This window comes from Xyrauchen texanus, chromosome 42 (assembly GCF_025860055.1).
Source record: "Xyrauchen texanus isolate HMW12.3.18 chromosome 42, RBS_HiC_50CHRs, whole genome shotgun sequence".
In the NCBI taxonomy this organism is placed as follows: Eukaryota; Metazoa; Chordata; class Actinopteri; order Cypriniformes; family Catostomidae; genus Xyrauchen; species Xyrauchen texanus.
The window spans coordinates 9,331,472-9,355,971 of NC_068317.1; the positions used below are offsets into that span (position 1 = coordinate 9,331,472).

The window sequence follows — 24,500 nt, forward strand, 5'->3', positions numbered from 1 at the left end:
GAAACCATATATCTTTTCACATAGCCCTTGCTGATTGTGCACGCACCCTCTCGGGCAAGGGAAGCACTGCTCTGAAGCATGATAGACCAATGTTATATCTCTTCTTTACTGTTTGAAGCAATTAATAAAAATAGCTAGATTGCTCAGGTCAGCCTGTGTTTAAGTTATATGGGTTACCTTATACACTCACCTAAAGGATTATTAGGAACACCATACTAATACTGTGTTTGGCCCCCTTTCGCCTTCAGAACTGCCTTAATTCTACGTGGCATTGATTCAACAAGGTGCTGAAAGCATTCTTTAGAAATGTTGGCCCATATTGATAGGATAGCATCTTGCAGTTGATGGAGATTTGTGGGATGCACATCCAGGGTAAGAAGTTCCCGTTCCACCACATCCCAAAGATGCTCTATTGGGTTGAGATCTGGTGACTGTGGGGGCCATTTTAGTGCAGTGAACTCATTGTCATGTTCAAGAAACCAATTTGAAATGATTCGAGCTTTGTGACATGGTGCATTATCCTGCTGGAAGTAGCCATCAGAGGATGGGTACATGGTGGCCATAAAGGGATGGACATGGTCAGAAACAATGCTCAGGTAGGCCGTGGCATTTAAGCGATGCCCAATTGGCACTAAGGGGCGTAAAGTGTGCCAAGAAAACATCCCCCACACCATTACACCACCACCACCAGCCTGCACAGTGGTAACAAGGCATGATGGATCCATGTTCTCATTCTGTTTACGCCAAATTCTGACTCTACCATCTGAATGTCTCAACAGAAATCGAGACTCATCAGACCAGGCAACATTTTTCCAGTCTTCAACTGTCCAATTTTGGTGAGCTCTTGCAAATTGTAGCCTCTTTTTCCTATTTGTAGTGGAGATGAGTGGTACCCGGTGGGGTCTTCTGCTGTTGTAGCCCATCCGCCTCAAGGTTGTGCATGTTGTGGCTTCACAAATGCTTTGCTGCATACCTCGGTTGTAACGAGTGGTTATTTCAGGCAAAGTTGCTCTTCTATCAGCTTGAATCAGTCGGCCCATTCTCCTCTGACCTCTAGCATCAACAAGGCATTTTCAGCCCACAGGACTGCCGCATACTGGATGTTTTTCCCTTTTCACACCATTCTTTGTAAACCCTAGAAATGGTTGTGCGTGAAAATCCCAGTAACTGAGCAGATTGTGAAATACTCAGACCGGCCCGTCTGGCACCAACAACCATGCCATGCACAAAATTGCTTAAATCACCTTTCTTTCCCATTCTGACATTCAGTTTGGAGTTCAGGAGATTGTCTTGACCAGGACCACACCCCTAAATGCATTGAAGCAACTGCCATGTGATTGGTTGATTAGATAATTGCATTAATGAGAAATTGAACAGGTGTTCCTAATAATCCTTTAGGTGAGTGTATATCAATAATATAAAAAATGTAAAGTTGCATGCTTCAATTATAATGGCACTCGTAAATTAGACTCTTTAATACTGTATATTAGTTTTAGGTGCAGTCTGGCAGGTCAGAACTCGGGTAAACAGTGCATATCAGAGCAGTAGAAGACTCCTGAGGCCTGTACTTTGAGATGAGAGCATGAACCAGCATGCAGGAGACTGAGGAATTTTTAATGTGCCTTATGGCGACTGGCACTCATTCTAGGGTGCACTGATGACCGATAATGAATGAAAAATAAAGGAAGAGGGACAAGATGTATTAATACATGGAGTATCTAGTGTGATAATTTGTTGTTGCCATTGTTTTTAAGATATGATCCAAAAGGCTAAATCAATGGCATCCCACATTAATTCAGCATGAACATAATGCTGATTTTTAGTAATGGAAGAACATATAACAATAGATGATTTGACTTAATGTCCCACTTAATCAGTTGTCTGACTTCATCTTTTTTCACATTTTGACTAGTTTCATTTTAGAGTTGCTATCAAACTTGTGGTTTAAAATCTAATTAGGATGTACTTGAGACCCCCCCCCCCCCCTTCCCCCTTAATGGTTGCATTTCCTGATTCTGTAAATTGTGGGAATGTTTTTTAAGGAAAATTTATTTAGGTTAAGGACTTAAACTATTAACCAATAACTCAACAAACTCCTGCTTTGCTGTTACAAACAAGTCATCCAGCAATTAAATATACTGACATTGGAAGCCGTTACAATAATGAATAACATTCGCCCTGTTAGTCACAGTGGGGGCGGTAGGAAGTCTGTTTCACATTCAAAACTTTGATGTGCAAAACATGCACAGCTCTTTTTAAAGCCTGACTAAATTTGCCCTTCAGAAGTGCATAGTTACTCTTGCATGTCTTCCTACTTACTGCTAAGCTTTTCAAGTCAGTTTTTTTTAGAATAAAGGTCAAAAAGGAAAAAAAGACAAGAGTGATATTGCTGTTTTAAGATACAGCAAGCTGAGTAGTTTTGCCCTATCATTAGCCATCAAAGTAGCTGGGTCTGATTTCCATTTTAGTCAAGGGCCTCTGACTCCACAGTCTTTGGAATCTGAAATGTCATTAGGGTTGGTGAAAGTCAGCATCACACTTCCATCAGTGTTTTCTGCAACTGTGCTCAGATTTGCTAAGATTCCAATGTCTCCATGTCTCTGAATTTAAACATTTCTCATCAAATTCTTCCAGACCAAATTATCCATGCTATCTCTATTAACTTTTTAGTTATGTGCTCTTACAAATTGCATGTCGTAGTAGGGTATGAACAATTATGCAAAGAAAACTACTTTTTTCTTTTTCTTTATCTAGAGTCCTTTCAAAGCTCTGGATCCAATTAAACAGTTTAAAAGGTTGTTTGGTCTTGCTTGAAAGAATGGCTTTAGCCAAGTGTCTTGTGAAATAAACAACATGGAACAACACATGACAATCTTATTATCGAAATGACAAAAGAGTCAAGTTTACCAATAGAACAAGCAAAAACTCGTTTAGCAAGATTAAAAGCTTAGTATGCAAAATCTCATCAATAGTGTGGTTTTCAGGTGAATAACACAACCTGTGCCTTAAGTTTCACTTTTTATGACTATCATGACCTTTGACACTAGCTCCTCTTTCTTGTCCTTGGAGCGTACACAGAATCCTCGACTCTTCAACCAAGCCTGCAGAGTCGCTGAGTTGACCTTTGAGAGCTGAGAACAGAGGGGCAAAAAAACTTTAGAACTATAACAAATAATATGCATTAACTTGCTAAATAGATGGGTGATTATTGGAAATGTGCTCTTAGGATACACCTTTTATGAAAACTGCACAAACTGTTATAGCAGGGTGTTACTTATTGTTACATTTCTATTGTTTTATTGTTCAAGGGCATACTGATGTATGAACCATCACAACGAACCCCCTGAGAGGGATAATGGCAACCGGAGACGCTAGTGTGACAGAGAGAGAGTTACGGGCAGGTGCCCGACACCTGTGTGTGTTTGTCTTTCTTTTTTTTTTTTTACAGTATAAATATAATTTTAAAAATAAACTTAAGCACAAAGAAAAACACACATAGGTGTCGGTAGGTAGGTAGGTAGGTAGACTTCCCACACGATCGCTGTGTGTAGTTTTCGTTGACAGGTAAATATTTCTATAAATTCCTCGGTTTCCAAATTGTTGTTATTATATTTGATTGATCAATGATTTTACTCTATGAATTGGATTTTGAATTATTGTTCTATTACCTGGTCAATAAATTGTAAACATTTGATTTTATTCTGACGGACTCTGAAATTGTTTTCCCAAGTAGATTCAATGATTTGTATGTTACCGCAAGTCTTAATTTAATGTTTCTCCAGATAAGTGTACCCGGGAAACCAGGACATGGCCAATCCAAAGCTAATATAAGAGAAGTTATGTTGGTCAACTTATATCTGTAATAGTGGCCGTGACCTCTACTGAAGAAAATGTTAAGTTAAATTCAAGTGTATGCAATTCCATGGGGGCTATACTGATGTATCTTTGATTGTGTAAACATAATATGAACCGGTAAAATATAATTAAAGAGTTAAAAAGAATAATCAAATATTCGCTCATTTTTAATGATGCTCAGATATCATTAAAACCTTTTTCATTTATGGAGTGAGATGAAATAACGAGGTAATACATAAGAGAAAATTTATTTTATTTAATCTTGTTGTGTTGCGTAAAAGGAAAGACAACGCGCAGAGACCTTCACCCGTATTATTGGAGACCGCCATTGGACCAATAAAGAGGCTTACAGCTTAATCAGCCTAATTAGGGGTCTGATGTGCGGAATCGTGGCATGGCCCCAACCTCCGCCCTGCCACAATGATCTTCAAAGATTTTGGGAGAATGTTCTGTGAACTGATGAGTCGAAAGTTGAACTGTTTGGAAGAGAGGGGTCCCGTTACATCTGGCATAATCAAACACAGAATTCCACAAAAAGAATATCATACCTATGGTCAAGCATGTTGGTGGTAGTGTGATGGGGTGGGGATGCTTTGCTGCTTCAGGGCCAGGGCGACTTGCAATAATTGAGGGAAATATTAATTCTGCTCTCTACCAGAAAATTGTAAAAGAGAGCGTCCGGTTATCTGTTTGTGAGTTGAAGCTCAAGCGCAACTGGATTATGCAGCAAGACAAAGTCCATCACTAAATGGCTCAAAAAAGCTAAATTAAAGTTTTGGAGTGGCCTAGTCAAAATCCTGACTTGAACCCGCTTGAGATGCTGTGGCAGGACCTTAAACGGGCAGTTCATGCTCAAAAACCCTCCAATGTTGCTAAACTAAAGCAGTTCTGCAAAGAAGAGTGGACCAAAATTCAACCACGGCATTGTGAAAGACTGATCTCCAGCTATTGGAAGTGTTTGGTTAGGTGGCAGAACCCAGGGGCGAAAATTTCATCAAAATGTTGGGGGGGACAATAAACATTTGAGCAACAATACAATATATTTTACAACAATAAAGCAATTTTTGAAGGGGACACCAAGGGTTTTTTTGTTGTTGCCCCGTTTGCATTTGTATTATTTTATTTCTTAAACAATTATTTTAAGAATATATCATTATATTATTTACAATAGACATATTTTAATGATATTTTTAGGGGGGGGACAACCCCCCCATCCCCCGCGATTTCCGCCTATGGCAGAACCATCTATTAAGTTTAAGGGGGCAGATAGTTTTTCACATGGGTGATATAGGTGTTGGATAACTTTTTTGCTTCTATAACAACTAAAAACTGTATTTTGTGTTTACTCAGGTTGCCTTTGTTTTATGTTATCTCATTTGAAGATCTAAAACAGTTTAGCAAAAATATACACAAAAATAGAACAAATCAGGAAAGAGTAAAATACTTTTTCACAGAACTGTATGATATATGGGTCATTAGTAGTACAGTAAATAAATATGAGCATATATAGTACTAGTAAAATAAGGTAAAAATATCCTAAAGTACCTTATTGCTTTTTGCATATTTCTCCACGTCTTGCACACTCTGTTTGAGTCTCTTTGGTTTTGACTCAAATACATCTCCCTAAGATATGAGACAGCATCAGAAGCAGCAAATACACACATTTCTGTCAACATTACTCATTAATATTTGAGGCACCGCCTCATCTGTCTTGTCTTTCTAAAGCTGTGCCCTGAAATCAACTGTAATGTCTACTGTGAGTACAGCAATTTACAAACAAGATTTTTACATTTTCTGAAGAAAATGTGAGTGGTGCTTGCTGAAGTGTCCACAGAGTGGATGAGTTTTTAGTTGTTTAATGATGTTATACATTCAACAGGAATACATAATGTATTAACTAAACAACCTAACCCAAACCCCAACCCTAAACCTAACTGTCAATGGAGTAAAAATTGAATTTTAGATTGAAAATTCAACATCTGAATCATGCCCAATATTGTTTATATTAACACGCTTTCTTCCTGGTTCTCATGGGACAAAAACCCATGTCATAAAAGTTGCTCCTGCAACGTGTTATCAGTAGCACTAGAGGGAAAGTTGATCACAGTTTAACCAACATGTTAATTTCCCATTTGATCATGTTGGCTTGTTTGCATGGCTTACTTACCCCTCTGTTGCTGGGTATCTCAGGCATGCGTTGGGGCTGTGTGTAAACAAAAGGCTGCTGTGGCAGAACCTGAGCGACCCTATTGATGGCCTTTTGACCCACAGAAATGGATAAGGTCAACCGCTCAGGGCCTGGCCTTTTTAACTGGTCAAAAATGGCTGATGGGGTGGAGCATTGTAGACTGGAAGAAGATGACAGACTGGAAGATGGAACAGGCCTTATAATTGCAGTCAATTTCTGCCCTTCTAATTTCTGCTGTTTCTCTGCAGGGGTCTTGGTCATCATGTTCACATGACCGATGTGTGATTTGTTCTTGAAGACTGGCACAAGCTTTGGCCTCTGAAACACAGACTGAGACTGGCTGTGTGTAAAATGAGCATTTGCGGGAGAGGAAGTGGATGGTCTTGCGCAGTTGGAGGAAGTCCAGCTGCTGGGTCTTTGATTTAGCACAGCCCTGCTGGTGTTTTCTGTTGTCAAATTCACAGGCAGTGCCCCAGAGCACTAAGAATTTGAGGAAAACAGAAGTTTGTAAAAGGTGTCAAATGTACACATATGGGTAATTCTACAATAAATGTGACAAACCAGATGAGAAAATGTAATAAAAACCTTTCAGATATGGTCAGACTAGATTTTGCGCTCTCATCACTCCCATTAAAATGCTTCTAAACACTGGAGACTGAAAACGCAAGCTCATGCGAAGAAACTTTTTTTTCCGCTGCAGACAAAATTTAAGTTTGGTGAACTCTCACCTTCACCTTGAATGTTGGGAAGACGTGCGAACAATAGAAGACTGAAATGTCATACAGTAGTACATTGACCTCTTTGCTTAATACAAAGAACACATATTTCAAAGCTGCATGTTTTTTTATTGATTCAGATGAGTATATGGTATGTTTTAACATTTTTAACATTTTATTATTTATAAAAAAAAAAAACATTAACCTTCGAGCATGAGATAATATCCTGTCCGGTGTGGTTGTCCTAAATAATTTTGCTTGCTCAAAGCCTAGTGTGACCATGGCTTTATTCTTCAATAAATATATATCAGAGAGCCTAATAATTGTTTAAAATTAATACCAAAAGACAGTTCTGTTATATCAATGTACAAGTGGTAACACCAAAGACACATAGAAAAGACTTACCAAAACAACAATTTCTTAAAAAAAAAAAGACATTTGCATTATCTGGCCAATAAGGACATTTACATTAATTGTATTATATATACTATTACTATTTTCTTAATAATCAATATAATCAGTAAATAATTATTTTTAAATAAACTTTCATATATTTTCTGTAATTGTAGCCAAGAAAGTCTTTTGAAATGTTAAATTTATATGGTTATATTTTCAATGTACTCAAAGTGTAGAGGCAGAAATGCTGTTTTTATAAAATCTTGACATTAAAAACTATTTTATCAACCTTTTAAATTATTATTATTTTTGATTGTCAAATCTTAAAAATAGCAATACATAATATTTTCAAAACTTTAATTTATGAGGAATTGCTCATTTTAATGTGGGATTGCTCAGACATGGATTGCAACAATTATTGTAAAATGACCCATATACAGTCTGTTGCAACAAAGCTGGCTAACTTTCCCTCCAGAGCAATGAGCTTTCACAGTCACATGGAAAAATGACTTTTCCAATAATTAAATCTGTAAGGATCATCTTCTTCAACATCCAAAATGAATTAAACACAATCATATAATCACTGGTGGCCTACGTTATCATTATCAATCATTATGAGCTTAATGAAAGCTTCCCATGTGCCAACTTTCCATTTGCCATTTACTGTAGTGTCTCACATCATGTTCCACAGCATTTGTCAAAGTTTAATAACATCAACGTGAACTCTGGCCAGCATAAAGGCCAGCATAAATGAAACTTTAGCCCATCTGGCGGACTGTTAAGACTCTCTGCAAGTGCCAACAACAACCACATGGAAGAAATTACCTAATGTAGTGTCAGATATTGTTCTGTCTGGAAACTCTATATGTTTTAAATGACAGGCTTACATTATTCCTACAAACAAATGGATTGTTTTTTTAAGGCTGTAAGACTATACCAATAATAAACATTAATTAAATACATTGGCCACTGTCCATATACATTCCTTGTATGTCATTTGCTCCACTTTCACTTTAAGTTTAGGTAAGTTATTATATTCTAAGTACTTTCAGGATTTCTTAGTTCATCCACTGATCCCAGGGGTCTCCATTCTTAAATTCCATGTTTGCAGTGTTTATTAAATAAACTGTGCCTGTCTGTTCATACAATCACTTTGAAAAGAAGAAAAGCTAAATAAAAAGTACTGTATTAAAAAATGCACATCTTTACAAAAACCTATACAAAGAACTAGCGCACTGCAAAACCTTTAACATGAAAAAGCTAAAATACATTTGTTTTCATTTTACATACAGTATGTATCTATGGTATTAGTTTAGAAATGTTGCTTTTTTATTTTTATTATCGCTTTTGCCTTTTTATTCTTCACGGCAGTGAGAGTGGAAATAATAGGGAGTAGTTGTAATTATAAGTGGAGAAGATGGTACTACTGGTGTTGTTGCATTCATTGTGAAGCTCTGCATTTTGAGCTGCTGTCTCATTTTATCACTTCTGTATGTGTACAGTATATAATTTTTTCTTTTTTAAACAAGGGATTAACATTGTCTGCATAATCCACTTACAACATTAATGTAAAACCTGGTTAGCATACGCATCTCAATGGCACAGATCAACAATTGAACACATCCTTTTACATCTGGGTTGCAGATGAGCTTTGTCATTACAAATGAGCCAGTGAGATTAATCAACACAATGTCCAGAGTAGTATTAAGCAGCAGACACTATTCAGTAATGTCACATCCAATTTATCGTTACATCACGTTAATCAGCAGGAGAGAAATCTGACTCTCAGAGCAGCTCATAACTGTCTGAATGAATGCTTGTGATTGTGTACACGTGCATGACCAATACCTGACAGATTGGTCTGATCAATTCATTGTTGTAGTAGCAAGGCTTGCTGGCCATCTGCACTGGAAACCCACACACAAACTCCAGTCCTTCCCACAGTTCTGATATGAAGGTTCTCAGCACCCCTTGCAGGTCAACTCTGGGAAAGCACTGTATTGGCTGAGTGCGTATACAGCACAGTGGATATCTGAGCAGGAGATTAAGGATACATGTCTGCCAAGAGAGAACATATATAAGATTTCCAAAAGAACAAACACTACTGAATTATCATTTTGCATTCTTGCTGTCTTTAATTTGTCTCTGTAAATGGACATTTCAAAGCAGACCTGATGGTATAATTTATGTGTATGGAACTAGTGCCGGTGTGAACAAGGGGGCTATGCAACATTAATAATGGGAGACATGTTTTGGAAAGGAGTTGAATTCCGAGCCTCCTATGGAATTAAACCAGACAAAGGCTGTGTATGGAACAGCATATTATCACGCCACTGTCTTGCTATTTTCACAGTTTATGCATTCTGCGTGTAGTATGCAAATGTTCTGTATTGCATGTATAGAGCAGGGGTTTTCAAACTCTTTTATGCAAAGGACCCCTGAATATATGCTGAATAACAAAAACAAAGGCAGTGATATATTTTTATGTGTAAAGACCCATTTATACTGTGTTTATAATGTGAAGAATAATATTGTCTTAATTCTATTGAAATCAGTTTTAGTCCTTAGATAAACAAGTGAAACGTTAATAATTTCCATTTTGGTAAATGTTTACGTTTATAATTTAACTTTTACGAATCAGACGAATGCAGACGAGGAGTGGGGATCTAAAAGCAGCTTCTTTAATGAGTGAAACAAGACGGTGAACAGGGTAACTCAGAATGAAACAATATGGGGAACAAACAAAACATCCACGTGGGGAAAACAAAACATAAACACTAAAACATCCAAGGAGAGCAGGAGAACAGAAATCATTAGAACATATACCTTTACATTTACCAACATCTACATTCAATGACCGACAGGGACTGAACAAACAATGGGGCTTAAGTACACAGGGAGAGTGATGATCAAACGAGACACAGGTGAGAACAATAAATGACAGGCAATGATGAGGGCAGGGAATTATGGGAAGTGTAGTTTTATGAGAGGTGACAGGTGAAACACTGAGCAGACAACGGGGAATCGTGACATTAACTTCTAATATATCAGAAATTTTCCACGGACCCCCAAGCACCCCACTGCAGCCCCCTGGGGTCCCTGGACCCCAGTTTGAAAACCCCTGGTATGGAGTACCCTGATAACTTTTGCCAAAATGTGCAGTATGAGCATACTACTGTATGAGAAATACTGTATCTCACAATCTCACAAATACTGTATTTGTATTTGACATTCCATTTTCAATGTGAATTTTTACATCTCCTCGACTCAAAGACAGAAATCAATACATTTATTTATATTTTAAAAAAATTTAAAATAAAATAAAAATACATTTAAAAATATATATTCTTTTAACATTTTCCACAGTATTATAGAATAATAGCCTACAATTGAAATATTGATTTCTTATACTGTTAAATTCAGCCAGTGTAGTGCACACTACGCAGTATGCAGTACGCTAGAATTCCATTCTAAAAAATTGCTAAATTCTCAAAAGTCATACCCGTTGCACAGAAACAAAATGCATAGCACTAGGTGCACACTAAGTGTCATTATCACACTGTATGAATTCCAGTCTGTATCAATGTATCAATCATGAAAAACAAAGTCAAACTATATTTGTTTCTACTAATAATGCAATAAATGAAAAATAAACATCCCAAGGCAGAAAGCTGCATAACTGTAAACAGAATGTAAAACTGCAGTATAGATTTTAGTTGGTATGGTATTTTATTGAGACTGTGTGATTATTCTAAATCAATACTTTCTTAATGAAATCAATAGTTTGTTAAATAAGCAACGGACCATAAACCTGTCTTTATTAAAGGATACGTAAACAGTTTGTCTCCTATTGGTTTAAAGTGCACACTGCAGTAGATCATTTCCTCTTCCCTTACTGAAGGCAGCTGATAGCCATACTAAAACACAAAAGAGCGTGAGAAAGAGAGAGAATTAAAGAAACAGAGAAAAGGTGTTAAAAGGTCAAGACACACAGAACGAGAGAGACCAAGTGAGACATGAACATATGAAGTACATAATGACATGCAGTAATGCAGTTTCCATTTAATTGGCAAATTTTGTCATGTTTGCCTGTGTAATTGTGTTTGTAAGCACATAAGCACTTTTAACAAATATTTGGAAATGGTGTAGACTTAAACATATGGTGTACATACAATATAAATGGGCAATCGTGCATGTCTACACATACAGACAAATTCTCTGTGAAGAGAAGCCCATGTGAGTGAATTTGTTTGTGATCAAAGGTTAGATGTTGACCTGTAATCCAAACAGAAGTGGGAAGTCAGTGCACAAAACACACACACACACACACACACACACACACACAAACATGCTGGTGCGGCTATCCTTATGAGGACTCTCCATGGACATAATGATTTTATACTGTACGAGCTATAGATTCTATCCTAACCTAACCTTAAACATGTATAGCATAACACACTTGTAATTGCCAGTTTGTAACCTAAACAAATGTCCTCGTAAACCCCCCCCCCCCGCGCTTACTATGTACCTGTGGACTATGTACCTATGGGTTATGTAAATTTCATGTTGTCCAAAGGCATTATCACCATTAATAGCTTGTTGTCTGTTTTCGGCAGCATTCTCTAAACACTTCTTGAAGTATTATCATCAAGATTTAATGATAAATTATGTTGTATTTACTGCATAAAGTGTTAATATGCAGTTGCTAAGATGTTCTGCTGGTTGCTTAGTGGCCCAAAAGAGCCCACCCCCAAGTCTCTATGATTTTCTGGTCCCTAGGTATGGCTCAGGTCTCTCCTTCAATGTAAGTCTATGGGATTTTTTCATACCCAGGTATACGGAGGCTGGCGCCATATAGACATAGCAGTCATTTAACTCTCAATATATGAGATAATATACACTTGTCCCCAGCTAAAATCGTAATATTTATTTGCATACTCTTGTCACTAGCATGAGGTGTGAATATCAGCCTAACATCACGTCTGCAGGTACAGCATACTGTTTTAAGAGAAAAAAAATTATGAATTAGATCTGGTGCAAGGATCGCTTTATCAAGCTGAAAAAAGTTTAACTTTTAAAAACTCTTCTCAAGACCCCTGCGTTCCACTAGCCTGTTTCATTCCCCTCGCAAAAGCAGCACTTTTACAAAGCACCAGCACTTGAAAAGATAGACTTTCAAGTTTCACAGACCTGCTGCCGCAGGACACAGCACATTAAGTTCACTATAAACTGCCTGGGGTAACGCAGAGCTGCTTGCATCCTAGACACAGCAGACTGATCAATTTGGAAACCAAAACACTTAATTCAAAGTACAGAACAGCAGCTCTGTTATACTGTCAGTCTACTTGAGCCTGCCATGCAGATTGAGCAGCAAATATCTGTCAGATGGAATAACTTATCAATCTTAGAGATATCTGCTTTGGGTGTCTGATGGCTTTAGATATTATATGATGTGGGGGGATTTATGTGCCAAAGTTTAATACTGTAGAATGAGCATAAGTAATTGTTGCTGGGTTTCCATCCAATGATGTTATGCTAATTTTAAATTTGCACTTAAATTATCATTTGGATACCAAACGTGATCGCCCTATTCATTCAAATTTGAGAATTTTTTGAATTTATGGTTGTTATTGAGTTGATAAGAGGAATGTAAAATAATGTATAATAGAATAATGCAAGTATTGGTAACAAGTTTATTTTTTTACATTCATTGTGTATTAGGTCTTGAGTTCACATTTCATGAGCACAGAATCATAGAATATTGACATGTGTTATTAAATTGGCCCCTCTGTGGCCCCTCCTTTAAAAATTTATATAAATCGCCCCTGAATGGAAACCCAGCTCGTGATGCTTGCCTTAGCACTAATAACTTCACAAAGTGTTAAATTACATTTTCTCTTGTAACGCAGTGAACACAACAATTCAATCTCATTCAAAAACTCATTTAAAAATTCTAAAAAAATGTATGCTATTAAATTAGATCAAACAGTTTACACGTAATTTTAGTTTGATAAGTTTTGGATTTATTTTGAAGGCTGCACTCTAATGCAACAATGGAGTTTGGTAATTGGTAATGTCCTCTTTCTGATGCAGCTTAAATCACTTTTTACACTTTGTCTTGTTTGTAAAATGACAGTCATTCTAACGCTAGCCTGATGAGTCTCTTGAAATATTGTACTATCATACCACTTTGTTAGTGTGCGTGTGTGCATGTGTGTGTGTGTGTGTGTGTGTGTACAAATTTCACTATATTTGTGAGTGCCAAATGTTTTAAAATGTCCTCACTAATATAGTGAAACTTGTTGAAAACTCACTATTGAGGACATTTTAGGTGGTCCTCACTAGTAAAAAAGGCTTATAAATTGGCCAAATCTTGTTTAGCGTTAAATCTACAGATGTGCACAGTTTGTGAGGGTTAGGTTTAGGATAGGGGTTAGGGAATAGAAAATCATTAGTCTATGAGATGTCCTCATTTATATAGTGAAACAACCTCTGTGTGTGTGTGTGTGTGTGTGTGTGTGTGTGTGTGTGTGTGTGTGTGTGTGTGACCATGCTGTTCCAGTGCTTTTGCAAGTCTGTGTAAGACTGGAATGGGCAATCATGTGGAATCCTGCGACTGATACTGATGATCTGCCCTTTCTTCATACTGCTTAAACACAAATACACACAAGCAAAACGATGCAGGAAAAATACTAAAATGTTGATTAAAATGTGCAAAATCTTTATAAATTCTGAAACATTTAATGCTTTGATATTCTTTTGTTCAAGATGTTGTCTTATTTTCATTGTTACAAACCTAGTACAATGTGAGAAAATATACAACAATTAGAGTTCTAAATGAAGGTAGAAGCAAGTTCATCTTATCCCACCAGTCTTACTTTAGGAGACTGATCATCACACACACAAAACACACCTTGGCAGAATGTGGCACCAGTTATTTGGCATGACTGTGTGAAGCACAGCAGCATTAGATTGGAGGAAGTTTTTCACCACTGGAGTAGGAAAATCAAAATCCTCTATCTGGCAGAAGACACAAACCACTTATTAATACTTCTTATAAAGACTGGAAAAAACATTACAATTCAACAAAGCTATGGTAGGTATATGCCTACAAATATTCTTTGTGTCAGGATCCTGACACCCATGTCTTGTCTCTTGTGTTGTGTGAGCACATTATTTCTGTTGGTGTTGCCATGTGCTCTGTCCTGTCCCCTTGTTTACCTGATGACTAGTTCATCAGCTCACCTGGTTCCATCATTAGCATTTCTCCCTCTATTTTGTCTGCCTGTTCACTTTGTATTTTGACAGTTCATTGTGGATATTTTCCCTGTTAAAGTGTCTGTTCATTGTTCTCACTGTTAGTCTTTGTGTCTAGTCTGATTTTGTCAGTTGGTTCCTGTTCTATTTGCCTGACTGTGGTCTCCTGACCAGCCCTCCTCTCGGTCCTTGTCTCCCACTAGCCTTCTTTTGTCTCCACTAGCTCCCTGGACTGTGTTTTTGCCCTTCAGGGTTTTTCATTTTGTTTTTTGTTATTCTCTGCATATGAGTCCTTGCTCTCCTTCCTCAAACCTGACACATACGTAAATCATTATATCATTAATGTGTCTGTTATCTATTTAGATTAAAAAAGTATATAAATATTAATATATAAAGTAAACTATATGAGTCAACGTCTTGATGCTCTTTTTTTCAGATCAATTAAATGTATTAGAAAATGCTTATAAAAAGCAACGCTCACACAGCTATTACTTAAATACACCCCTTTCGTGATGAACATGTTTTCACTTATACTGATTTCAAAGTAATTTTCATATTTTTTCTTGGGCTCTGAGTCAAATATGCTATGTGGTGTAACAGTTTGGAGATATAAAAAAAAAATCTCAATAGTCTCATTAAAAGCTGAACTTATTGAAAGAAGAAATGTTGGCATGAGTCCTACAGAAAAATATTTTATTCTTATTTTTTTCTCCCCTTTTCTCCCCAATTTGTAATGCCCAATTTCCAATGTGCTCTAGGTCCTCGTGGTGGCGTAGTGACTCGTCTCAATCCGGGTGGCGGAGGACAAATCTCAGTTGCCTCCACATCTGAGACTGTCAATTGGTGCATCTTATCACGTGGCTTGTTGAGCGCATTACCGCAGAGCTTCACACTATTCTACGCGGCATCCACGCACAACTCACCATGGCCCCACCGAGAGCGAGAACCACATTATAGTGACCACGAGGAGGTTACCCCATGTGACTACCCTCCCTAGCAGCCAGGCCAATTTGGTTTCTTAGGGGACCTGGCTGGAGTCACTCAGCACACCCTGGATTCGAACTCGGGACTCCAGGGGTGGTAGTCAGCGTCTCTAAATCCTGAGATACTCATGCCCCTTTATTTATTATTTCTTTAATTTCTTAAAAAAAAAAAAATCAAGACAGTTTGTGAAGTAAAAAAAAAGTATTATTATTTGATGACATTATTTGTCATGCCAAATAAAATCCATATTTTGACATTTTTATGAAAAGGCACATTTTGTTCAGGACATTTGTTGTAACCCTGAGAAAACTTCTTGATATTCTTGACTCAAAAATGTATGACATTTATAAAAAAAAATGTTTTTTAACTTTTGCTGCAATATACCCTAATGTACCCATCCGTTGACCAGAAATCAGTTAAATTCAAAGTGGCATGACTCTTTCCACACCCTCCAAAGAAGCTTACGCATTCTTATCCATCAAACACTCTGTCTGAGCTTTGCAACAATTCATACAGTAACACAAGGCAAGTTGTGTTACAATCTCAATGTTGCAGCAAGGGTCATTATTTCAGACAGTAGTAATAATTAATCAAATTATAAATGATGATAGTTTGAATGCTCTTTAAACACTGATTAAGGCAATAACACTGGGCTGCATGCTTATTTTTTTAGGGGTTAGCATCGGTGCTAAAAAAAAATCATTCGCACAAATTACAATTAATTAGCATACTAGAAATAAAAAAAATGTAAGTACTATAGATGAAACGTATCATGCACAGGTTAAAATTAGTCTTTGAATCTTATAAATTAACATTTCTAATGTGAGCAGTACTGTACAGCCTTGAACTAACAGATACATCAGTGATCTGAATCAGCAGTTTAAGCTTTTATTGCATAGAGGTATTGGACAGTCTCTGTCTTTCCTGATCACACTCAGACTGAAATAATATAGATAAGTGACTGAGGCACAGGGCATAAATTATAGCAAATATGTTCCACTTGATAATGGTAGTAAATTGACCATATGTTAAAAGAGACTAGACTGGGGTTTGTGAATACAGGCTGGTGGTGTTTGACAGCTTACCACAGTTGGGGAAATCCTTACTGTATTGGCTTCCACACTGACACACAGTTGAGTCTCTGTGACATTCAGCTCTAGCACTGTCAGTGAACACAGAGGAGTACATGTAAGAGCACAGCCACAGAAGTCATGAGAGTAAGTCAGTGTCAGTCAGAGAGAAAGAGAGAGAGAGAGAGAGAGAGAGAGAGAGAGAGAGAGAGAGAGAGAGAGAGAGAGAGAGAGAGAGAGAGAGAGAGAGAGAGAGGGCAACTGTGTCTGTCATCATCAGTTAGTGAGTGAACTGTGAAAGACATCTAGGCTTTATGAGAGCATAACATGATAAACTGCAGCTTAAACATAAGTCAGAATAGGGCAAATGATTAAAGGAATGATATGAGCTGAATATTTAAAAGTAGGCCAAAAAGGAACTTCTAAGACTGGGAGAGCATAACTACAAAAGCTACAAGGTGCTGTTTTTTAGTGTACCAGTAGTTGATGCGTAATATGTTCATGAATATATATCTTTTATTAACATAAATATTTTTATGTTAAAGAATTTATATGAATGTGTAAGGGAATGTCCTAGGTCCTGTAACAGGTCACCAAGTTTTTCACCATTTAACTGTGTTGTATTAACTTTTTTTTTTTTTCTTTCACCAAAACATGCATTTAAAATGGCCATGTAATAAACATGAGGTTATAAAAGCTGCATGTTTAATTGTTATAAAAAGGGAAATACCTGTCTAACAATGTGAATAGAAATAGCAATGTCCTGTGCCAAAGTATATAGAAAACTCCCACCTACCTACTGAATTTAGTTTTCCAGAGTGACTGAGGAAGTCTTTTCCTGAAAAAAAATCTGTTAAACTGCTGTTCTTCTTTTCCACAATGCGTCACACAATAATTTCTCGTCCATTAAGCCAGTGAAAATAAAACATTTGTATTTTTAATCAATTTCCCCATAGAGTGCAAACTGCCCCTCCATTTCCTTTTGTATCTTCAGTATATTTTGGAAAATAGTTTGAATTGTTCCAAAATAAACAAATCGATATGTGACAGATTTCAGTTTGTATGACAAATTATACTAAATATAAGCCTAATATTTGAATTAATTAACAGGCCTACCTACTCAATTGACAAATGTAAAAAAAAAAAAAATTACCTTATACCATATACCTTTAAAATACATTAATGCAATTATTTTAAAGGTATATGTCACATTATTGTACTAATATATTATTGTTTTAACTTTGCTCAAGGACCAAACCACAGTTTTCAAGGTGTGACCTCCAACACAATGGCACCAAACCGTCTGATTTTCTTATCAAGTACTGACTTTCTCTTCAAAATATTTAATATCTACAAATACTTTGTTGACAAACCATAATGGTTGGTTACCTGCTCATTGGCTGTTGATTGGGAGCATCACACATACATATTTGCTTGTTAAGTATTAGATACTGTTACTTTAATTAGTAACATTAAACTGTCACAGTGATTCATCATCTCATTGTTAAATTCCAAAGCTTAATGAATATGGTCTGATCCTAGCACATGTCTATTGTTAAACTGAGGCTGAACTGAAAATAAAGTTGCTGACACAATTCTTGAGCCAAGGCAATAAAATATTAGCTCAGTAAATGAGATGGAGGGAGCATCCAGCCTCCATGCATTACTCATTCCTGCACTAGAAAGAAGGCTCAAGGTAAAGGTGATGCAACAGTTAGATTACACACCAGCAAAATCAGCCAGAAACTGAACTTTACCCTGATCTTACACTAGCAAGACCTTACTAAAAGCAATTAACAAAACACAACAGTATTTTCTTTAGTGAGAATTGACCTAATGCCTGTGTCATATGAATGCATACTATCAAAATTCATTCTTAACTTTTTGCAATCTACCACAATCATGTGGTAATAATGAGGCTTTTGTTGGTGTATTGTCTCAGGGATATTGTCTCTCACCTGCAATGAGGTATTGGCCAGCTTTGTTCCATTTGGGGGCCAGTTTCGCAGTCACTGAATAAAACAAACAGCTCTGCAGAATGGAAGGCAAAACCCTTTTAGGAGGGTTGAACTAGGAAAAAGAAAGACTTAATGATTAGCATAAAGAGTATGAGCCTGATCTCATCAAATTACATAACTGTTGCGAAATAATGCAAAATTATATTATGTGGTTCATTACACATACTGTAGCTGTTACAAGGTTGAAATGTCCACCTGCGTGCTGTTAAAACCGAGTTAAATGTTCACCCACACAGATTAGTTTTTAAGTTTAATGCTCTATAGAGTTTTAGATACTAATTTAATGCACATTGCAATACTATGCAGTAGGGATGTGCCCAAAGTCGAATACTAGTGATGGGTTGTTCGCGAACGAGTTCGCTCTATGAGCCAGCTCTTGTAGGTGAACGTTGGGAGCCGGCTTGCATATCAGAAGAGCCAAATCTTTTTATAAAAATATTAAAAATGTAAGATATGAATAATCAAAAGATTTAAATGAATAGAATTAACAAATTCAAAGAAATACAATAATATAGGCCTAAATGCTCAAGCAATGCTCAAGTCTCCTCAGACTAACAGCCTCACCTGTTGTTCCTATCAATCAGACAAGCAGTGTCAACCAATGAACCAAAGATGTGTGAGGGAGGGCAGGGCCAATTTATTATGTTGTTCAGATTGTATTCATTTTTAATTGTTACATTCATATGCATTTTGTTTATATACATTAAAAAATGTATACTTTAAATGCACATGCGTAATAGCATCCTTCTTTTTTACATTTATTTCAATTTGTGGGATGCTGCAGTTTTGCAAATTGTTATTTATTTTTATTTTATATGGTGCAATATTTTATTATCAGTATCGCAGCTCAGTACACGCATACTATGCAGTCTGCGTAGGGCACCAATTCCTTAGGAGGGCACCAGAAATTCCACCGGCTGCCCTTACTCACATGTTATACATTATTCAAGGACCCGAAAGCAGTTGAGTAACACAGACGATAGCTTCACGCTCATATCACGTAGTGCCGTCTATTATGCTGTTCAGACTGTATTCGTTTTGAATGGTTAGATTTATATGCAATTTGTTTATATACAATAAAAAGTTACACTTTAAATGCAAATGTTTTATAGCAGTCTTTTTCATAACAAACAATGTATTTTTAAATACATCTATCTAAACAACAATGTATTTTTAAATACATTGTTGTTTAGATAGAGTATTATTTCATTTAACAATTTAATTAGAATTGTTTTAACACAAATTATAGTCAAACTATCTCAAACTGTTTGACAAAAAAATACAAAACATATTTTTTTTAAAGAGCCGGCTCTTTTTGGTGAGCCAGTTCTCTGAAAAGAGCCAAAATGCCCATCACTACTGAATACCTTATACGGAAAGGCACGAATAATGACTTCAAAAGGAATAACGGATTCATCCGAATAATATAAAAAATATTTGTATGACTGATTATCCAAAAAGCACAAAGATAAAGAGACATTTCAAATAAACATATCCAAAATAACAACAAATTTATGAATCTGTGCAGCCAATATTTCTAAAGTGTAAACCTTATTGAATGAAAATGCGCAGGTTGTGATTTCAGATCGGATGGGTGCGGTCTTGACTCTGTTTGCGGTCTCTATTAATTGTGCTCCACTGTAGCTTGTCAAGTGTAATATTAACTAAGATACAACATCATATACACCTTTCACTTCTTGAAATGTCTATGTTAATGTATCATACGATTAAACACATGATTCCAACATATTCATTTATAGTCTAAACCTGAGCATGATGTTAAATTCCTGACCTGAAGTGATTTAACGTCAGAGCTCATCTTGCCATCTCTTATAGTTGACCACATTCATATTTGAGAATGTTAAGTGTTCTTGAACTCTGGTAAGTCACTATATAAATTTAACATCATTATTATTATTATTATTTAACTAAATAATGGCATTCTATTGTAAAACTTCCTGATAAACTTGCAGGAATTTCACCTGTTTGTAGGATATATTGACTCCATTTTCATTTCATTTAATGTTTGAATTTGTATTAATTATTAACTGCAAAATGTGTGCTTGTCATTTCACATTTTGCTGGACACCTCCTGTCTTCAGAATAATGTTATACATTCACAGATAAACAAAAATTCTGTTTCAAACAGATTACTATCAGAAATATCAAGAGATTTTATTATGTGGAAATAAAGCAAAATGAACTCAAAGCACCTCCTGAGCTCCTGAGATGTCTGAGGTCATTCGCAGCACTCATAGATACTGTTCTTGCAAAAAAAAAAAAAAAAGATTCAGAAGACAAAATCAAAGAAAGTGTGAGAACCTTTTACATGCACGTGTGTCACGAGACTGCACACCTCCGTACAAACATACATGCGTATAGACGGGTTTTCTGTCATCTGTTCTTAATATTATAATAAAGTGTGTTTTTTTTAAGCACGTGTCTGTGTGTCTACAGTCAAATTATTTGTAATATTAATTTGATAATAATAATAATAGCCTAATAATAATAATAAAAATAATGTTATACATTAATGGAAAAACAAGCCAAATATCGTCTTGGCATCGTCAAAGGCATCAGCTATTGGTGATCAATCTGACCATCATTGATCCCGAGATCATCGTCTGTCGGCACAACCCTAATGTAATTTCTCTCTATAAATTAACAAAATGGTCTCCTTGCTGGTTTTTCCGACACATTCAGAATCATTACCGCTTTTGCCAGTGTCGCTGCGGCTCGCTTCGTGTGTGCGCTTCTAAAAAGTATATTTTACAGGCTCATTATTATGGTTTAGTATTTCTCTGTAATGTAGAACAGTGTTAGCAATGTTACTTATAACATTCTTATAACAATCAGAACAGTGGCCATGTCTCACGGTCACTGTCTGGACTTAATTCGCCTGGACATTGTCTGGACATACATGACTACGAGTGCACAGAGGACTTAGAATTTCTTTGGAACAAATAAGTGTGCAAAGGAACTGGTTTGGTTTTGAAATATACAAGCTTTTTTTGTTTTTGGAACGAACGAGCAAGCAGAGGACGTGGTTTTTTTTTTACTTACAAGCGTGCAGAGGACTAGGTTAGTTTTTGGAAAATACGGGCACACAGAGTTTTGATTTGTTTTTGGAATGTACGAGCACGCAAAGGACTTTTTTTTAGATAAATCTGTGTTAGGCAATTGTTTACTTAAGGGGCTAAAAATTCCCTTTAAACCAACCTGTAGATCATGTTTCTCTGCAAAGGCCTGGATGATGCCACTCTTGTAACAGGCAATCTGAGAAAGAGTGCAGGGAAGAAAGAATAGACAGTTAAACAAAATACTGTTCACGCTACATCAGATCAGGATCAAAGCTGATGATCAAGGACATGAGAAAAGGGTCACAAAGAATTTCATTCAGTACTCAATCTGTAGTTGCAGTGCTACAAAGCCATGTTGCCTTTCCACTTTTGGCTACACAAGAACAAAAGACATGAAAGTTAAATAAGCAAAACATAGTCAATTATTCACCAGTGTTCCCATCTTACAACACATTCACAACATTTTTAAAACTTAAAAAAATGTGCATTAGATTGAAATCAAAGGCAAGATTGAATGCGTAACATGGGGCATCTTGTTGGCTGCCTATGACACTTCCTGTGTAAGCTTCTGATTTAATTGGCCTCAGTTCAAGAAAGGAAAACAGATTACAGAGTGTGGAATGTGCGTTAAATATTTTGTTTGCACGGGACATGCCTTAGCACGAGCTGTGCTGACACGCACAAACACTGGCACACACAGATGTGAAGTCACGCAAACATATTGGGAGACACTGCACTGACAGGTGCACATGCACGCAAAGTGATGCATATATCATGAACACTTGTAAAAAAGAAGCTTATTAACATGTAATGGCATGCAATGTGATCTAAATAATAAGTGTTCAACCTAATGTATTTTCTTTAATAAAATCTTTTTTAACCTTAAGTCATCATTAGATATAATCATAATAGCGATGGACATTATCAAATAATTTTGTAGTTGAGTATGTTAACTCACAAAAAAATCAGTAAACGATTTTGGCAAGTCGTTTAGGACATCTAGTTTGTGCATGACACGAGTAATTTTTCCAACAATTGTTTACAGACAGATTGTTTCACTTTTAATTGACTATAATCACAAAATCACCTTGATTACACAAAAGTTTACACACACTAAGTTAACTGTGCCTTTAAGCAGCTTGAAAAATTCAAAAAAATTATGTCAAGCCTTTTGGCGATAGCTTCTGATAGGAGGTGTACTGAATTGGAGGTGTACCTGTGGATGTATTTTAAGGCCTACCTTCAAACTCAGGGCTTCTTTAATTGACATTATGGGAAAATCTAAATAAATCAACCAAGACCTCAGAAAAGAAAAGTGGACCACCACAAGTCTGGTTCATACTTGGGAGCAATTTTCAAATGCCTGAAGGTACTATGTTCATCTGTACAAACAATAGTATGCAAGTATAAACACCATGGGATCACACAGCCATCATACCGCTCAGGAAGGATACACATTCTGTTTCCTTGAGATGAATGTAGTTTGGGGTGAAAAGTGCAAATCAATCAAAGAACAATAGCAAAGGACCTTGTGAAGATACTGGAGGTTATAGGTAGACAAGTATCTATATCCACAGTAAAACAAGTCCTATATCAACATAATCTGAAAGGCTGATCAGCAAGGAAGAATCCACTGCTCCAAAACCACCACCACCACCACACACACACAAAAAAAAAAAAAAGACTATAGTTTGCAAGTGCGTCTTACTTTTTATCTTCTGATCTAATGAAACAAAAATGTAACGGTTTGGCCATAATGACCATTGTTATGTTTGGAGGAAAATTGGTTAGGATTGCAAGCTGAAGAACACCATGTATTATTATACATGTAGAAGAATTTAAACGATATGACTTGAATCCAGGATTTTCAACCTTTGCAGTCCAATCAAACGGCCCAGGCATCCTCATTGGTCAGAAAGGCCCCTCCGCAACCTGATCTCCTGATCTTCCACACAGAGTTAAAGCAGACTTCTCCTAAGGTTACAAGGACCATTATATTTGCACAACGCACAATTTGTCACTTCTGATTGGCGCAGGATACCTTTGGGGATGCGGCCAATTTCAGTTCAAATAGTTCCAAACAGGAAGAACGCATTCTCTTGCCTCTTCTGCTCTTCTCCTGTCTCTTCTCTTCTGCCTTCGCATGCTTCATCTTCTGCTCCGCTGACTGCTCAGACTTCACTCTGACTCTTCCCCATGTGAGATCCATGGAAGCTCTGGACTCGACGTCCTGAGGAGTGAGAAGGCCTTGCAATAGAAAAACATCAAAACATCGGCGGATATGAGCTTTCGACCAAGAACCAAGCCACACAAAGAACGCAAGGAAACACCACAAAGACACGCAAGTACATCTCCAATATTGTGCTCAAAGTGCTGGTGTATTAATTAAATAATTTGGGTAATCCGATAGCAAATCAAATGTAGACTCAAAGAAGGATAAATGGTTCTTAAGGTATTGTCAACAGACTCCGTAAAGTTCATGTTCACTGTACTGATCAGTTATTTCACTTTCTGTAACTTTTCACCAACCTGTCTCATGTATATATTAGATTTATGTTTAAATAGTAATAAAGTTTGTCTGTGTACAAAGACGACGTGACTGTGGTATATTTGATAAATAATCTCATCCCTGTTTCTGAAAGATTTAGCTTCAAAGCTGTACCTAAATCCTGGTGATATTATTTTCAATAAGCCATGAGAATAATATCACTCCAATAAGTGAATTAATCATAATTCACTAATTAAATCTAATTCCTTACAGTAGAAATTGTGAGCTGATACAACTAGACGTTGTATTACGATTTCAATGTGGAGAATCTATTAAGACAAATAATCTAGTTATTTGTTATGTATCTAATTTATAATGATTGTGGAACGTGACTAATTCCATTATACATTTTATTACCTAATAATGTTTAATTTAGTTCATAGCTCAC

General features: G+C 36.5%; 1 protein-coding gene across 3 annotated transcripts in view; it reads right to left on the reverse strand.

Annotated features, from left to right (window-relative positions):
* Window positions 1–2,059: 2,059 nt before the first annotated feature.
* Window positions 2,060–24,500, reverse strand: part of LOC127634957 (uncharacterized protein C18orf63) — a 55,362-nt gene continuing 32,921 nt past the window's right edge. For all 3 annotated transcript variants that reach the window (XM_052114732.1, XM_052114734.1, XM_052114733.1), the window contains 11 exons: window positions 21,704–21,760; window positions 18,425–18,536; window positions 17,263–17,304; window positions 16,482–16,558; window positions 14,069–14,175; window positions 13,705–13,801; window positions 10,987–11,072; window positions 9,004–9,187; window positions 6,023–6,523; window positions 5,401–5,478; window positions 2,060–3,131 (listed from right to left, as the gene is read on the reverse strand). In XM_052114732.1, coding sequence (XP_051970692.1) covers window positions 3,006–3,131; window positions 5,401–5,478; window positions 6,023–6,523; window positions 9,004–9,187; window positions 10,987–11,072; window positions 13,705–13,801; window positions 14,069–14,175; window positions 16,482–16,558; window positions 17,263–17,304; window positions 18,425–18,536; window positions 21,704–21,760 — 1,467 coding nt within the window. In that variant the 3' untranslated portion in view covers window positions 2,060–3,005. The remainder of the gene's footprint in view (window positions 3,132–5,400; window positions 5,479–6,022; window positions 6,524–9,003; window positions 9,188–10,986; window positions 11,073–13,704; window positions 13,802–14,068; window positions 14,176–16,481; window positions 16,559–17,262; window positions 17,305–18,424; window positions 18,537–21,703; window positions 21,761–24,500) is intronic.